The sequence below is a fragment of the Cryptotermes secundus genome, unplaced genomic scaffold (genome assembly GCF_002891405.2).
Source record: "Cryptotermes secundus unplaced genomic scaffold, Csec_1.0 scaffold478, whole genome shotgun sequence".
In the NCBI taxonomy this organism is placed as follows: Eukaryota; Metazoa; Arthropoda; class Insecta; order Blattodea; family Kalotermitidae; genus Cryptotermes; species Cryptotermes secundus.
The window spans coordinates 1,051,832-1,070,666 of record NW_019721767.1 but is presented as its reverse complement, the minus strand read 5'-3'; the positions used below and the strand labels follow the sequence as shown (position 1 = coordinate 1,070,666).

The following is an 18,835-nucleotide window of genomic DNA, read 5'->3' as shown; positions in this document are numbered from 1 at the left end:
ATTTACATTTGTTATTTTCACAGGTCAGAGGCATTTGGAATTACATCTCTCTGCAGACAGAACGGCATTTGTTTTGCAAGAAATTTTTTTGGTAATTGTGTGTCTGAGATACTGAAAATTTGTTACTTTGTGTGTTGCATGTAAGTATGAACCATAAGATTATGCTGTGAAGGAAATATGCCAGAAGTTAGCACATATGAAAACATAACAACTGTCCCAGTGTTATCCAACACAGAGCATATTTGGAGCATGGCACCAATTATTGTAAAAGGGACCAAGTTTCTTAACAGTTAAGAAACAATGAAGTGGATGATAAATATTTTATATACTTGCTCCAGTAAAAGACGAAGGAATGTTATCAGTTGAGTAGTGATACATTGTTTAAGATGTGGCAAGAATATTGTTCCCAACATCATGACTCTTACAGCAGTCAAATTAGCAATACTCAAATGGTTTGTGATAATCAACTCAATATGAAGTATAAAATCATTGACAAAGAAATTTTAATTAAGGCTTCATTTGTGAAATTACAAAAGACAATCAGAGACCATTTTTCCTTACAGGCATGGTGCCTCTTAGTGACCAAAGGTTGATATGCCCATATTTCTGAGAAGATGTAAAAATGTTTCATGAAGATTGCTGTATTGTGTGATTTCTGTGCTTCCTTAGTGTCTGCTGCAGTGTTGGAATAGCAGCTTGAGGCATTCTTGCAGAGAAATAATTGATTCTGATGAATGATTGTAAAGAAACAAAAATATTTTTGGACAGAAGAAAAAATAATCCTAAATTTGAAACAGTTATATTACTATAGCCTGTAATTCTGAGTATGTTACAAGAAAAATAAATTTGCTAGGAGATGTTGTACATTAATAAACCAGTTTTGATTTGAATTTCATATCACTCATACCCATACAGTACACTTCTACTGCCACATTTATGCAGATCTTGATAATACATTTAAAAGCAAATTTTTTTAAAGAAACAATTTATTATCAGATAGATGAGATATTTGTATACACAGCTCAACATCCTCTTACATTTTACATGTCCTACCCACCTCACCCTCTCTGATTTGATCATCCTTATAATATTTGGTGAAGGTTATGAACTATGAAGCTCTTCATTCTGTACTTTTTCTGAAAACCCTATTATACCTGATTATATGGCTTATAAATGGTTATTACAGGCACCAGAAGGTTACAGAATACAGTGAACAAATTTTTGTAACTCTTTTGATGTGCTAAAAATCACAATAAAATAATTTAAGTATAGTCCATAATTATCTTAATATGTCCAGCTAGTATGCAGTAAGACTGGAGTCTTTCCATGTTAACATGATATGCAGGAATTCATATATCCATTCAACCATATACATATGTAAGGCCGCGCCATAGCTCAAGTGGTTAGTCACTGGCATCCCACCGTGGCAGCCCAGGTGGTGCTGGGGCGGGTTTTCTCCGAGTACTTCAGTTTCCCCTGCCAATCTTCATTCCACCAAATTCTCCATCATCATAATCACCCGGGGCAGACTACAATAAGCCAATCAATGGCCGAAGTGCCGAGTGGACCCAGTTGGACTCCACCGCCCACTAAGCAAATTTAAAAATATATGTATATATACATATGTTATTCAGAATATATGCTATAATTTGCAAAACATTACAGGCCAGGACACATTATGGTAGCTTTGTACAAGCTTCTCATAAAACTAACATTCCTCATGCTGCTGCTCACAACAAATACTGTCGATTCAACTTGGAATGATGCTGAAGGTGGCACAATACCCATCCCTCAAGACAAACTTAGCTGGCACCAGGTAAGCAGGTTGAATAATTTTGTACTGTATTCAGTTACATTTAAAAGCTGGGGGATGTTGTGAATTCAGTTCAGTTTACTTTGTGTGATATCTTACTTGTAAACAGGGTAGTGTTCATCTGGCACACTTCAGACTGATCATCCTGAGTACAAGCAAGAACACACACACATACTAATGGAAGAGTTTCACTGCGAAAAATCTGTACTATGATGACAGGGGAAGAGAAGATGAACATTTGCTCATGTAATCTCTATTAAAAAATAGAATGATTGAATCATCAGATCTTCATGAAGTTAACAAAATGCAAATATTATTACCACAGAAGTTCCGAAGTGGCAACTACAACTGAGTTTTTGAAAATTAATTTTTTAAAAATGTATCTTGTAACCCCCTTCTTCCTGTGGCACACTGCAGAACATGAAGAGAGGAAATTACTCATTTAGGGCTAGTACAATAGCACAGGGGAACCAAGAGGCCAGCTGGGGTGACACATTCCACAATCCTACTTTCGGATTTTTGTTGAACAAAAATAATTCCAGCTTCTCCTTTGTTCTTACCATGACCATTAATTGCCCCTCATCGAAACACGTTATTCAACAATGTAAAAACAGCCATTTTAAGGGTTAAATTATCAATGATGGTTTCCATCACAGTGCCTAGAAGTTTTGTTATTAATTGTAATGGAGTTTTGAGAGAGTCATTTTGTTTTTGAAAAGGGGGGGGGGGTTACATGGGCTTATGCAACCCCTGGAAACAGAACAGTACATTTTATTTCCTTTCATACTGCAGGGCTGGTAGCAATATTTTATTTAAGGAGTAACAGTTAGTATTAAGAAGATAAAATGCTTGGCTGTCTGGTTCACACACTTGTGCATAATTACAGTAATGCAGTGCATGGCCAACAGAGGTTATACAAAGAAGTATATTTATTTCAGTTTCCATTATATCCTAAGTTTAATTAAGAAGTCGTTGACATTTTATTTTTGTTCTTAAGGAAAGAAGCATCAGTTTAATACACCATTGTGTTTCACCAAAAGGAAACCCTAGAGACATCTCATTTGTTTTAGCTGTCAGCATCATCAGCTGACTCTTTTGATATTTATTTGAAAGAATGTGAAACAAGTACTGTGTATCTCTCAGTGCTGATAATTAATAGGTCAGTATGTAGTAGTATTCACAGGATCACATTACTAGTGTGACAGTTCATTCTGGAGTGTATTAAAAAATAAATCCCTATCTTTACCTAGCAGTCTTTGGCACTGAATAATCAATATTAACTTTGGGACTTATTTTCAATTACAATTTCAATTTATTTTTGTTCATCAGATCTACATTTGGCGATGGCACCTCCGGTTATAGAACACGTTTCTTAATTAGTTTAATTTACATGGGTTCTTTTAGTTCATAAAGCTGTTTATCTAAAATGGATGTATGACACTTATAATGGCACTTTTAGGTGATTACACTGTGTTCTGGTTACATCAAATAATAGCAACAGTACAAGTCTATAATAAACCACTGTAACAACAAAAGCAATGTACATTCTTTGTGGAGTTTTAACTTTCAAATTTATAATTGCATATAAATATGTGTGCACAATTGTTACCCTAATACACATATGATAAGGCAAATACTCTTTCTTTATGGACATATAAGTGCCATATAAAACATAAAATATGTACTATGCAGAACAGTAACAGAGCTCAGATATGTAATACAAGGAGCAAAGATGAATAACTACAATATGAATAAACATGCATTCAAACAGCTAACATAACTTGCTAGCAAAGTTCTTCATCATAAGATCAACATTAATAAAGAAAAGTTGTGAATACAATAAACATAATAAACATGATATCCTTAATATTTTAAAAAAACAGTAGAGACTGTATGTACCACCTATTTTAACATAAAAATAGATCTGTATTTTGCCTAAAGTCTATTTATGACTCATGTATGATTCTTACAATAGCCAGAAAACATTTCACCAAACAGCATTAATAAATTTTAGTATAGGGACACAGTGAGATTTCTTTGAAGTACAGACTGACTTCAGAATTTAGATGATTCTTCTGGGGCTTTCCTAGTCTAGTGCAGATGGAACCATAGCCCGAGCCTACTCCTTTGTATGCACATCATTTAAAATAATGCTTAATCTGAGAATGAGCCTTGCAGTTCTTCCCTGCATAAGCCAGATTTGCCAGGGCTGCAGGGCTGCTGCACCTTCCAAAGGTTACATTATAACTTGCATACTTACTGCAAATTAACAGGGATATTTATTTTGAAACCCAAGCTAGAAAGAATGGCTCTGGTCCTGGGTATGACATTTGCATGAAACTGACCCACCAGGTCTTCAGCCTGGTATGACCACCTGTTTTACTTAGAAAGCTTCATACTTTAAAAGGTTAAGCATCTTCACCTCTTTTCTTATTTATAGTGAAGTGTTAATAACTTTTCATTAATGATGAAATATTTTGTTACTGTTACAGATTAGTGTGGTGAAAACAGTATTTTTGCTGTTGGTTACTTTATGGTTTTATAGTATGCTTCCTATTTCAATAGCAATACCTCTGAATCATTTTGTTGAAAGGAGGAGCCCAGAACTAAACAAGGAAAGAGCTTGCAAGGTAATGTTGAGTCTCTGTGATGTTTATTTTCATAGTTATGTAAATAACACTTACTCCTTCACTCTATGGTCCTCAAGGACCTTGGCTTCCTTTGCAACAAATGCCCATTCTTCTCCATCCAGCATCTGTCATTAAGTATACTAACACATGTTATTTCATGAGGTAGCTCCTGGAGGGCCAAGGGCTACCTTTCATCTATCCCCTACCCCTTAACCTGCCTAGCATGGGTATCCTTATCTGGAGCTTACCACCCCATTGGCATAGCTCTCTGGGAGATCAGAGCGCACACTTCTCTCCACCATGTTTAGGTAGAAGTCCAGGAGGAGGTATACAAACAATACCACAAGAAACTTAATTCATTCTGGTTGGTCACACTATTAAAATAGATTATAGAATAATTTTTAACACCGTCCAGTGTGACTAAATTTATAGATATTTATTGCCTTTACATGTTTCGATCATGTGACCATCTTCAGAAGGCATAAGACCAACATGTTCAAGAACTTTCTAATAGTAGGTCCTAAATATGTTGATCTTATGCCTTCTGAAGATGGTGATGTGACTGAAACATGTAAGGGCAATAAATATCTACAAATTAAATCACACTGGACGATGCTAACAATTATTCTATAATTTAATACCACAAGATATTTTTGTAAGTTTCAAGAAATTGAAATTATCATTATGCGTAAGAATATCAGTTATAGTCCAGAAAGTTAGGAGCAAATTAAATACCTCAGAATGTCACTGTGAATCTGATTATTAAATATCTTGCAACTGTAATTTTTATCCAAATATTTACAAAGCATGTGGTAAAATGCTGTAAAAAACTCCCATTTACATTTACTACATTTAACAAAAAGTTTAGTCAGAGGCAAAAAACAATCACTTCTTTGAAATTTTTTAGATGGACTTTTCATCTCTCCTGATTAAGGTAGAATTCCCACATTTTCTGGAAGAATATCAATTAAATTCTTTGACAGATTTTGTGGAATATGATACATGACACTTTTACAGTATTGTACAAGTATATCCATGTCTGTCATTCATTCTAAATCATTTTTAGGCCAAGTTTACCCAGGGACTATGCACATCTTGGGGCTCTCCCACCTGAGAGTAATACCATGATGGGTAAAAGCCCACACCTAGAGGCATAAGTCACAAAACAAATATTTTCTTCTCTTTCTACTTCCTTATAACACATGGGTACTACAGTCATTATAGTGACTGCCTACATGCTGGATAATCGAGTGGTATGAGTTCGAGTCCGGGTTGGGTCAGAATTTTCTCTTCTCTATATTGACCAGACCGGCTCTGGGGCCCACCCAGCCTCCTATCCAATGGGTACCAGGGGCTCCTTCCCCAGGGGTAAAGTGGCAGGAGTGTGAAGCCAACCACTCACCTCCAGCTAGTGCCATGGTCAAGAAAATGTGGATCTATATATCCACTCCCCCATATGCCTTCATGGTGTAGTGCTTAGTTAATTAAGCACAGGGACAACTTTACCTTCTATAACATAGGTTTGCATTTTAGCTATGTTTCACAACCAATATATTTTTGTAAAAAGATGACATTTAGTTATTAAAATGAATCACTCATTTATTAGCTATTATTGTAGTATGTTTTGTCCATGATTTTGATTAACTGACATGCTCTTACCTCCTACTATACCAGTATTATAATCCACGTATCTGATGGAAATGGTTGTGGAAATTATCAAACGATATATTTACTTTTATGAACAATTTGTTTATGGACACTGAACTCAATTTCAATTTTGATGAAACAAATTTCATAAAATCTGTAAGCAATATGAAACCCTCAACTGATATGAATAAATTTCATTATGATAAATTTGTATAGGAAACCAGAACTACCATTTCCTTGGTTTCCAAATTTAATTAAATTAAAGTGGGAAGTCACATAGACCAGATACCATCACAATTAACTTCAATGTCCTCTGCAATGAGAAATCTTTTATTAGTGAGGTGTTCTATCATCAGAGATATAATGCTATATAGTCTGTTGAAAGTCGGCCGAAATTTTGGAGGAACGTGTCACCTCCATCTTTGATGGCAAAGAATAAGCCAAGCAAGAAATCAGCGTGAAAGCAGACACTGATTTCTAGCTTGGCTTTTTCTTAGACCCTGAAGATGAAGGCAACATGTTTGTCTGAAGCATCAGTTGACTTTCAACAGACTACATGACGTTATATCCCAGAAGCTGTGAGAATCTCAAAATCTTTTATCAGTGTCATTTACATAATTTTACTCAGTCACCTCATATGGAAATTCAGCTAATAGTTACACATAAATGCTTTTGCAGAAGAAGATAATAGAATACTGGGCAGTGCTAAAGAAGGGAATCGTGTTGAAGCTTATTTAAGAGATGTTGCACACTAACATTTCCCTCTGAATATTTATTTGCCTTAATGAGATTTATAATCAATAACTATACAATACTTCAGACAGATTCAGAGGTTTATAAAATCAACACTAGCCACATACATCATTAAAACTACATCCACAAAACCAAGTGCTCATCTTACAGTGTACTGACTGGGTATATATTATACAAGAATTCAGTTGTTTAACAAACTCCCTGTAAGAATTACAAAACTTCTCATTAAAAGAAGACAATTTCAATTGGCATTAGTTAACATTATGTGACACCTTATCAATTGTGTACAGAATTTTTAAACTTACACTGAAATAATGATAAGAATTTTCTGATTTGTGTAAAAATCAAGTGTATTATGCAACTTTTATTTTTCTGCTATGACTTGCTTATTTTGTTTATTTATATAGACATACTAAATATCCAGTATCTATGGAATGAATGTAACATATCTGCCTTCCTGGCTATCTGCCAATCCAAGTACCTAACTACTTATCTGTCTATCCATCAGCTATATGTCTGTCTGCCCTCCACCAGTTCAGTCTGTCCCACTCTCTCTCACCCAGTCTGTCTGTTTATATGTCTCTTCACATATTTATCTATTTATCTACATATATATATATATATATAGTATATGTACCTATCTGTCTGCCTAATCTCTCTGTTTTATGGATCCATCTTTCTATTCATCCAACTGTCTCTTCATCTACATCTGATCCAGTCTTTGCAATTGTTTGGTTATTTCTGACTGTATGATCTAGATCACAATTATAACATTATGGGATGAAGCATACTTCCACAAATTTGAAATGTATCAGTAATTTACTTAAAAGCACCTTCATAGTTGACCAGGGCATTTCTGGATAATTAAAATTTGTATACTACAGGAGATGTGATAGTTCAATCAGAGTAGTGACTAGGCTATAGGCTGCATGTCCAGGAATTAAGTTTGATTCCTGACAAGAGCAAGAGATTTTTCTCTTCTCTGGGGCCCATCTAACCTCCTATCCAATGGATACCAGGGGGTCTTTCCTTGGGGGTAAAGCAGGTGGAGCATGAAGCTGTCTGCTGTACTGCATCTAGTACTGAGGTTGAGAATGGGGGAGTTATGCCTGCACTCCTCCATATATATCTTTGTGGAATTGTGCATTTGCATTTACCTTTACTTTTACATTTCAGTTTGTTAAGAGAAGATAAGTCTAAGAGTGGCTGTACTGTACTGTTATAATTTTATTTTTTCTCTAATATTTACCAGATACAGAAATTATCAGCATTTGTCTCAGTACACTGGAATACTAAATTATGTTTAATATTAAAAAAAAAAAAGGCAAAGCTATCCCTGTAATAGGCTATGGAGGCCCAGTGGGTTGTGAGACGTTGAGGGTCCCACATTATCTAGACAATCGGCTCACAGATGGCGGTAAGGTTGTCAGCCTTACGCGCCGGCCGCGCTTTACTCCCAGGAAGATGCTATGCACAAAGGTCATATGCACATCTTTCTGATTGTTTAATATTAATAAAAGCAAAATTCCACAGATGTTACTACAGATGGTTTTATTTCCCAGTTTAGAAACAAGCATAATACAAATTATTTTCTTTGCCACCGCCACATTACTCTCTCTTCTAAATCCAAAACATACTCTACCCAAGTAAGATTTGAGGCTTTCACGGCGGTGACTATGAAGAAAGCAGTCTTCTGGGATTTGGCACCGTGTATATGTGGTGTTAACCGACGTTTCGGAGGAACGTATCGCCCCCATCTTCAGGGTTGAAGAAGTATAAGTAAATCTGCAAGCGACAACACCGTGAGACACGGTGCTTGACCGTCGGTTAACACCACATATACACGGTGCCAAATCCCAGAAGACTGCTTTCTTCATACTCTACCCAAATTCTTTCTGTGTATTAACTTATCTTTCAATAAATATAATTCCTTTCAGATGATGTGCCAACTGATGGCTACTGCAACCAGTGAACTGATGTTAAATATGAAGGCTTAGGAAATACAGTGAGAAATAAGAAATTTTAAGTGGTGAATTAAAGACATTATGTCATATGCATCAGAATTATAAGCCAGGCTTCTTTAAACACATCAGTTTGCACACAAAGTGAACTTTGTGAATTGGAGTACAGTACTTTAGGAGCAGAACCTTATCTGAGATAACAGTAGTTCAGTATTAGCTGGAAGAGACAATTTTCCCCAGGGTATGGCAAATATTTATAAAATACAGAATGAGGTATTATCAAATGTAGGTAGTGTCCTCAACTGTGAAGATTAAGGATACTGGTCTATAAAGCAGTAATTCAGCAGCATCACCAGCACACACACACACACACAAAACATCTGGTTATAAGTGAAATTGAGAATTACTTTGTATGTATAAGGCTGGGTCATGCATAGTGTTAGGGATACTTAATTTGGTGAAAGGTTATTTAGCAAAGCAAAGATGTCCATTGGTCTCTTACATTCCTGCTTTATAATTTTGCTTTTGCCATAAATGAAGTGATATTTCTGTGTTGGTTTTTAAAGGAAAAACAGCCTAACCAGGCAAACTGTACAGTCTGTATGCATTTGTATCTTTAATAAATTCTGAAAAAGATGGCCAATCTTTATGACACTCAGCAAGATGTAAATCTGATCATCTTAAACCAACTTTCTTTTGTATTGAGATCTTCTGCATTATGACATCAACATTTTGGAGGAATTTACTGCCTCTTCAGGGTGAGAGTAAGGAAAGAATGTAGTCTTATCATGTCATGGTGACTGAGTGCATGTCAGTGTGTCTGTGTGGTCCCTTCTTTTCAACTTTTGACCCAGTTGACCAATATTCAGAAACTGGAGTATTCTGTTAGAGACCACCAAAACCTCATACACACTTTAATTTCCTGCACTCAGTAATTCAATTCAATTCAATTTATTTTGTTCATCAGATCTACATTGGCGATGGCGCCACCAGATATAGAACACGTCAAAGGCCTAGTTACAATAAAATTAATCCAGAGGACAACGTCATTAAGATATTACAACATATCCACAACCATTGCTGCAACAACTGTTGATACAATGCTATAACTAAACACAGCATGCATATAACACTCGCACTGCAACTTATTATCATAACAAAATACATATCAACATTGTCAATAACAGAGCAAAATCATATCCAAAGAGTTATGGGCATCTTACAATAAAAGTTTAAAAATGACTAGTGTAGTTTTATTTATCTGTAATTAGCACAATCATCCCTTGTTTTCCATTCATAATACTCACCTAAAGAATAAAAAGAGCCCACCTGCAATTAAATAATTAAATAGAACATGCATGTAACACTTGCACTGCTACTTATTATCATAATGAAATACATATTAACATTGTCTATAACAGTAAAATCATAACTAAAGAAGTATAGGTATCCTACAATAGAAGTTTTAAAAATAACTAGTGTTGATTCATTTATCTGTAATTAATACAATCATCTCTTATTTCCCATTCATAATACTCATCTAGAGAATAAAAAGAGCCCACCTGCAAAAATTTTTAAGGGAATATTTGAATTTATTTAAATCTTGTGAAAAAATTTTTATTCTATGTGGTAATTTGTTAATTTGTTAAATATTCTAATTCCAGTGTTAGATACTCCCTTTTGAGCCCTGGTTGATTTATAAGTTGGATAATGTAGTTTGTATCTTTGTCTCGTATAAATGTTATGAATATCTGAATTTGCTACATACTTGTCCATGTTTTTAACTATGAAGACCAATACTGAAAATATATACTGTGAATAAAAAGGAAGAATGTTTAATTTCTTAAATAAAGGCCGACAAGTGTCCCTATTTCCTGCTTTCATTATCACCCTAATTATTCTTTTCTGAATTTTAAATATTTGTGTACTATATGTTGAATATCCCCAGAATATTATGCCATATGACATTATAGAATGAACGTAGGCATTATGTATCATCAATAAGCTCTCTAGGGACAATATTGAGACTAAAACTCTTATAGCATAACAAGCCAAGCTCAATTTGCTGGCTATTTGTTTGATATGTTCCTTCCATGTTAAAGTACTATCAATTGTCAGCCCAAGGACAATGACAACACAGCAGACATGCAAAGCTTATATGATGGAAGCTCCAGCAATGGCAGAGCAACACAAAGAGTAGAGCATCAGATGAACTTTAAGGACACCATAATACTGTCTAGAATGACAGGCTATGTGGACCATTTACGGAAAGAGGCTATTGAGGTCCAGCTGCAGTTTCACAACTTCAACAGCAATATGGAATTCATTTTACATCCATTCATAAGTTACCTGCCCACCACCATGCTTCAGGAAGGGATGACCATTGCAGAATGTTGCAGCAAACAGCCAGTGACAGCTATCATTCCAGAATGTCAAGGACAGTAACATGGATTTTGATGACTGACTGCCTGGTTCCATTCACTGCTTCCTGAGCAGATGATGCCGGGATGGGACATTGCTGGTCACTTGACTCTGCCCACTTTTCCAACAGCAGTCCATGTTGGGACAGCTGGGACAGCATTGCAGAAATAAATGCAATATGCAGCTACATCACTTATCATATCAACCCCTGATAATTGAGAGGGAGAGTCTTTGAAACATTGGATATTATTTTCATCCTTTACATGGCCGATTCCTCAAGAAGACCTCATCACAGATGACCATATTCATTGTCATCCCCACCTTGAAATTGATGGTTCTGCTATCACTGCTTTGCTCTCAAAACTAGGTCTGGAGTATGCACGAAATATGAAGCCACACAATCAGAATCATGCACATAATGACTTCTGTTCTTATAAAAGAACCTGGTCCTTTCTCATGGCTATCCTATTTGCAACTAAGAAAGCTAGCCTTTTGTGTAAAGGTAGCCTTCAACAACCCCTGATAAAAAAGGAGATGTTATCAAATTGCAGTTTAATTTTGTTGTGGAAGGAAGGAATCACATGTGCTGATCACAGCTCACCCCTCACTAAAGAATTTTGAAGATGCTCAAAATGACTTCAAAAAAATACTAAAATTGAGATATCACCATGTCATCCCTAGCACCTTCACAACATGAAATAACTCTACGATTACAGGTTCTCACAGCAGTGGTGATGAAGAGTTTTGTCTTTTTGAGATACAACACATTGCTATCCAGTGAAAGTCAAACTTGACTTTCACCAGATTACATGATGTTAATCCCAGAAGATAGAGCTTCCCATGAAATAAACATTTGAAAGCATATTGCCTGTATTGTTTTCTGTGCAATTTCTCATTCTTATGCAAAGAGAATGTATACATACATATAAATAATAAGTAAGGTTAGTGGGAAATTGTGGACAAATGAATTATACTGTGCTACTGCCTGCCAAATTCCCATAGATCATTGACATATCATATGAAAGAGTCAAACACTCATATCTCCTAGATATAAAGGATGATTAGTAGCCACAGGAGCTGATCCATGTCATTCGTGATTTTCACAGGAAGCACCCCATGGCAGGGGTTTCACAGAGTGGAAAAACATGCACTAGTGACTTCTAAGTGCATCTATGGTTCATTCCTTGAATTAAGCACACACAAATCATTCCTGTCATTCAAAAAACATGATTTCACTAGCTTCTATGACCACTATTTATGTGAACCAATCACAAATCTGCAACATAAATTTGATTTGGTCCATGGTCTGAAAGAAGATGTATGGAACACATTTGTAATTTATGATAATATCAGTCACGATAATTAATGTTTGTACCACATGGGGATTTGCAATTGCTACAAAGCAGAGTTTTCAGCACGGCTGACAATTTTCCAAGGTGCATGCTGGCTCACAATTTATATATGGCATGCAAACTACTATATAATAATGTAACAAAATTATACAGGTAACATGTTGAAGCCGCACAAAATCAAGAATTGGAAATGTTCGCAACTTTGGACAAGGTGAAGCCAGACATAGTATAATGGGCTTAAACTTGGCGGCAGTGAAGCTTCTTGTGACTAAGCTGCCATGGCAGCATAAGTGACATAAAATTTATCATAGCCTACTGTACTAAGCATGGACTGATAGAGGCATCGCATATACTATATATGCATGTCGAAAATATTACCATGTATTATGGTTGATAAAGTTTAGTATCTGGTCATGAGCCAATGACACTCAACATCAAGACAAAATGTCTGGCTGACCGCAGGTCACAATGTGACTTTAATATAATCTGCGTTTTCATGCGCGCAATTTGCTATGCTTGCTTCGTGCTGCATGCTAGTTTATTATTTTTTATTGTATAGTTTGTTCGACCCTTAACATGGAAGCGATTTCCATGTTTTTCCGAAACGGTGGTTGATTTCGCCGGGATACACAACGTTATTTCCCAAAAGACCGCAAAAGACCGAACTCGTCATAGTTCAACTAGATCTGGCGCTAGATGGCAGCGTGATACTTGATGTCACTGTGGATAATTAAACCGATTTTACCACTGATGCCACCGACCCATGTACACTTAGTATTCCACGACAGGTATGTAACAGCTGATCTGTGGCCATGTTGCTTGCGGGAGAAATGGCGCCACTTTGTAAACGTCGAAAATGAAAGTATTCGTGGCTCAAGTTTTGTGATAAGTTACTGCAGTGATGGAGGTTAAGGATTTCTGGAAAACACTTATTCCTTCCAAGTATGTAACTATAACGAAGTGTTATTGTGTTGCGCAGAAGCCTATATTGAAAAGTGAGTATGGTGTTTCAAGCTTTCTTTTTGTTTCCGTGTCGCATGTACGTAACTAACCAACCCCGTAAAGCTGGGTCCATCTTGAGAAGTCAGATTTCATTTCAGCTGTATTAATTACCATATGCCTAACATCACTAACTAAATGCACATTCTATAGCAGAAAGAAGTAATTCTTCCGCATATTCAAAATGTGGGAATATGGAAGCAGATCATCCTTCTCATCGTTTACAACGTTTGTTCTAGGTTGATTACCCTTCTGAAATTTATTTATTCAGTGGTATATGCCTCGAACGTTCTTGTTCTTTCTCTTGCTTTAAGTCATACTAATTTTGTCTTTTCATATCCAAAATGGTAAAAAATAAGGAAATGCTTTATCGCCACTGGTTTTCAACTTTGGTTTAGAGTATGCCATTAGGAAGGTCCAGGAAAACAATGTCGGGCTCANTTTCAACTTTGGTTTAGAATATGCCATTAGGAAGGTCCAGGAAAACAATGTCGGGCTCAATTAAATGGGACATTTCAGCTGTTGGTCTGTACTGATAACATAGATACCATAAAAAAAAACTTTAATTGATGCTAGTAAGGAGGTTGGTCTAGAAGTAAACACAGAGAAGACTAAGTATATGTTGCTGTCTCATCACCAGAATGCAGGGCAAAATCATGACATAAAGATAGGTAACAGATGTTTTGAAAATGTGACATAATTAAAATATTTGGGAATGACAGTAACAAATCAAAATTTAATTTAGGAGGACATTAAGAGGAGACTGAATTTGGGTAATGCTTATTACAATAGCTCTTCAGCTTCAGTACTGCCTTGATCAACCCTAGATTTGAAGCTACTGTCCTAAACAAAGGAAAATGGATCTTGCTCAGAATACGAACTCCTGGCATGCTCTTGTGACCATTGTAATGAACCTTCAGGTTCCATAAAAGATACGATCAGATAGGGTAACTTTGTTCTAGCATTGGTTAGTTTTTGACTAATCAGTATTGGTATCAGTGTTCTTTTATGAAAGGCTCTGCTAATATAAAATGGTCCCCTGGGCTTAGCACAACAGCCTGAATGTATGTATATATGGGTAAAGATGCATAAAGCTTGACTTAATGAAACTGGAAAAGTAGAACACCCTGAAAAAGTAAGCCATGTGTTTGATATGCTGAAATTAATGTACATGTTTTTCTTCCGTTATTCCAGGTTCCGGTGTGGAAATTATAATTTGTACAGTTCATGGTGAAGTTTTGGAATTTTCTGGTTGTCATATTGTTGGTATCTGTGAAATCTCGGTCTTTGATCCAAAGAGTATAACAATTTTCACAACATATGACTTTAAATGTAACATATTTTACATTATCGAGTCTGGAAATGGAATCATAATTTTGTCTAGGGAAAGAGGATTGAAGGTATGAAATATCTTTATGCACTTTTCTTTGTATCTAACTTCCTGATGCTGTAATCATATTGTCCAGGTTTCAGAGTAAAATTTGGCCTACATTTGTACTCTGATTTATATTATGTTGTAGTTTATATATGGAATATGTTTTAAAAGTGTTTTATGGTCTGTGTTTTACTGTTGCTTTCTTACATCCACATATCTTTGTACCACACACCATGTTTTTTTTTTTTATGGTGAAGCATTATCCCCCATTCAACTCCAGCCTAGAGGACTTTCTGTTTTCGTCTGTACTTTTATTGTGTTATTCAGAACTTCATAATTCTCTTCACCAAATAATGTTAGGGCTATCAAATCAAGGAGAATGAGATGAGCTGGGCATATAGTGTGCACAAATTATGAGAAATGCCTTCAGACGTTTATTCAGAGAACCTGAATAGAAGAGACTGTTAGCAGGATTTGGGCAAAGATTTGAGGGTAATACTTAAGTGGGTTTTAAATCATTAGTTTTTGAGAATGTGAACTGGATTCATCCGGCCCTGACTGTCTCTTGTGATTACAGTAATGAACTTTCTGGTTCCATAAATGATGGAGTTTCTCAACTGGCTGAGTGACTCTTAGCTTTGAAAGGATTCTGTTTCATGGAGTTAGTTATCATATGCCCAAAGACTTGTTTTACATGTACTCGTAAATGAATTCTGATTTTATGTTTAGAAGTGTTCTGAAATTTCATAATTCTTTTAAGGTTATGGAAGAGTATGAAGATGTGGAAAAGTTCATGGTGAGTGACTTCTCAAATGCTGGGTTTCCTCAACTAGGGATCTGGACAAAGAATGATAAAGTGTCTTTAACACCAAACAAAATTGTAGACTTTAAGGAACATGGTAGCATGTGCTCAGATGACTGTAACATCTCTAACATTCTGCATGAAAAATATCAGGTATGAACACTTTTAAATGATGTGTCGTAACCATTAATAATATTGTAGTTCTCTTGCATCTGAACCTTTGATAGATTTTGCACCTATCATTGTCATTCTTTATATTACGAGTAGATAAATGAGTTTCAGTCGTTTAAAGACTTTTTTGTACTTCCATGAAGTGAAAAAATAACAGGTACTCTCTGTGTATGAATACAGAACAGCTTAATGGTTTTGGGTGAAATTTGGTATGAGATATTGGCATTAGCTGGAGGTGAACAACTTCATGTTATAACTTTGTCCCTTTCAAAAGTACACATCAGATATGCCCCAAAACCAGTCACAATATTGTGGCAAGGAGATTTACATTTACATTTATTTTCACTTCATGGATCCAATCATCTCCCTGTTGGGCTGGATATGAAACATGTCACTTATTACAAATTCATGAAGACTACACATCATTCATCCTTTGTCCAATAAAATATATAATCAGGCCTCTCACAGATAGCCCAAGTTGTCAGGAAAACACACATGGGTCGTGGGAAAACCACTGTCAAATTCACCCCTTGCCATTCCACGCACACTGGCAAGCTGTATCATTAAAACAGTTACACAACAGCTCACAACAAGCAAGTCTCAACAATATATAATTCACGTACACAGACCATTTATTAACTTCTGAGCCCCTTGCATGCTCGACAAATTCGNATCATTTGTCCTTTGTCCAATAAAATATATAATCAGGCCTCTCACAGATAGCCCAAGTTGTCAGGACAACACACATGGGTCGTGGAAAAACCACTGTCAAATTCACCCCTTGCCATTCCACGCACACTGGCAAGCCGTATGATTAAAACAGTTACATTATTAAATATTAAAATTCATGACAAAAACAGACATCATGCTTACTACTACACTCACAACAAGCAAGTCTCAACAATATATAATTCACGCACACAGACCATTTATTAACTTTTGAGCCCCTTGCATGCTTGACAGATTCATCAATAGAGTAAAATATGTTACTTTGCAAATAAGTTCGTAAAACAAACCTAAATTGCTTTTTATCATTTTTTAAAACTGTGATATTTGACGGCAGTGTGTTAAATAACTTGACACCTGAATAATACACCCCTCTCTGATAGGATGATAAATGTGTTGAAGGTATGTGAAGGTGGTCATTCCTTCTGGTACCAATCACATATGCAGAGTTATTGGTCTGAAACTTATCCAAATTATTAACAACAAATGTCATCAATGAATGCAAATATGCACATGGGATTGGTAGTATGTCAAGCTTTTTAAATAGATCTCTACATATATGAGTTGGGCCTACTCCCATTATTATTCTTATTATTTTCTTTTGTATAACAAAGACCTTATGACTGTCTGATGTATTTCCCCAATATATTATTCCATATTTCACCAATGAGTGATAATATGCATAATATACAGCTTTAAGACTATTTATATTTAATATATAGGATAATTTTCACGTTAGAAAACCAGCTGTGCTCAAGTTGAGAAACAAAAATCGATATGTCCCTGCCAGTAAATACAATTTGAAGTACGAGTATCTACCCTGTAATTGCTAGGCTAGTTTGGTACCAGGACTTTCACCACTTTGAATTATTTTTATTATCAGAATGAACAGTGTGAGCCAGTAAAGTTTTTCATGTTGTAAATCTCAGAGAATATATTCAATTCATGCTTTTAATTTCCTTCTGTTATTGTTCCTTCTGTATTATGTAGGAACTAACTATGAAGGTTGAAGAATATGAACATAAACTACAAATAAAGAAGCAACTGAGGATACATAATTGTGAAGTTGTTGGTCACAGAAATAAGATTCCATTTTCTTCAGGATCCACAGTAAGTTCAGCAGTTTGTCCATCTTAATGAAACCATTATCAGATACAGAACTCAGAGTTACAGACTGTTTTTGTGCATTATACTTATATTTTTCTTTGATATATATAGGAGTGTATGCAATGGAATGAGTGTGGTGTGTGTGTATTCATGCATGCATGTGTGCATGTCCACATGCACATGTACACAGATTAAGAGCCTCGAAGGTACCTGTATTTTTGCATGATTCTGGCATTTGACCCATTTTATGGCTCTAGATTTTATTAGCTTTTTTGTTGGGGTCTTTTTATAATTTGTCTTGTTATTTTCAAATCTTAAGTACAGTACTTTTACTTCCATTCTTCTAATTTGTGGTTATTTTATTGCATTGATTTTTGTATGTTCGTAAAAATATATTTTCTTTAATCATTTTTATTCGCCAGTTTTGCTTTGATTTCCAAAAGGACCACCTATCTGAATAATTGCCTCACTAGTAAATTCTTGCTTTATTTATTTTGTTAACAGCCTGCATAATGAACAGTGATTTCCTGCATATGAATGATTAATTTATCCGAAGTCATCAGTGATCTAAGTGTCAGTCACTGATTTCACAAACTGCTATCAGAATTACTGGGTACTGCTGAATGACTCATGCAAATCGACTTTTACCATCAGGTGCTGTCTGTTGGTCGCTGAATTTGTTTTCCTTCTTCCTCACCACCATAAAAACTTTGTGATATCTGCCCAGTTAACACAAAGATGTAATGTGCTTGCGGATTAGTCATGGAGGCCCAGCGACAGGCATAGAACCTAATCTTAAACATTTACATCCAAATTGCACATATTTGTACACTGAAAAGTATATTCATTCTGGCCAAAGTACACATATTCATGCATTTGGGCATTTAAACGCCACTAGTAGAAGCACACAAACAATCCTAAATAATTATTTATAAATATAATAAACTTCAATATACATACATTTTTTTGTTATCTGCTTCATGTGTATATAGGCTCCTCCCTGCCATCTGACTAAATCTCGTCTTTTATGGCCCTCTTTGAAGCGCCTAGAATGCACATTCCTATGTCACATTTCTTG

The 18,835-nt window shown here is 35.6% G+C and overlaps 2 protein-coding genes across 2 annotated transcripts in view; both read left to right on the top strand.

Moving 5' to 3' along the window:
- Positions 1-1,590: 1,590 nt before the first annotated feature.
- Positions 1,591-11,137, top strand: LOC117282055. Its single transcript, XM_033750183.1, has 3 exons — positions 1,591-1,816; positions 4,306-4,443; positions 8,781-11,137. Exons 1-3 carry the CDS (start codon positions 1,679-1,681, stop codon positions 8,838-8,840), a joined length of 336 nt encoding a protein of 111 aa, XP_033606074.1. The 5' UTR covers positions 1,591-1,678; the 3' UTR covers positions 8,841-11,137.
- Positions 11,138-12,888: 1,751 nt separating this feature from the next.
- LOC111875710 overlaps positions 12,889-18,835 on the top strand; it is a 59,133-nt gene continuing 53,186 nt past the window's right edge. Inside the window, exons 1-4 of the mRNA XM_023872170.2 lie at positions 12,889-13,572; positions 14,771-14,976; positions 15,712-15,906; positions 17,641-17,760. Of these exons, the coding sequence (XP_023727938.1) occupies positions 13,479-13,572; positions 14,771-14,976; positions 15,712-15,906; positions 17,641-17,760 (615 nt within the window). The 5' untranslated portion in view covers positions 12,889-13,478. The remainder of the gene's footprint in view (positions 13,573-14,770; positions 14,977-15,711; positions 15,907-17,640; positions 17,761-18,835) is intronic.

Bases quoted from the DNA above. Each gene is read 5' to 3' on its own strand.
- LOC117282055 (XM_033750183.1), top strand. From the start codon at position 1,679: ATGGTAGCTTTGTACAAGCTTCTCATAAAACTAACATTCCTCATGCTG. The intron at 1,817-4,305 runs GTAAGCAGGTTG...TTACTGTTACAG, and splicing joins ACAAACTTAGCTGGCACCAG to ATTAGTGTGGTGAAAACAGT. The intron at 4,444-8,780 runs GTAATGTTGAGT...AATTCCTTTCAG, and splicing joins ACAAGGAAAGAGCTTGCAAG to ATGATGTGCCAACTGATGGC.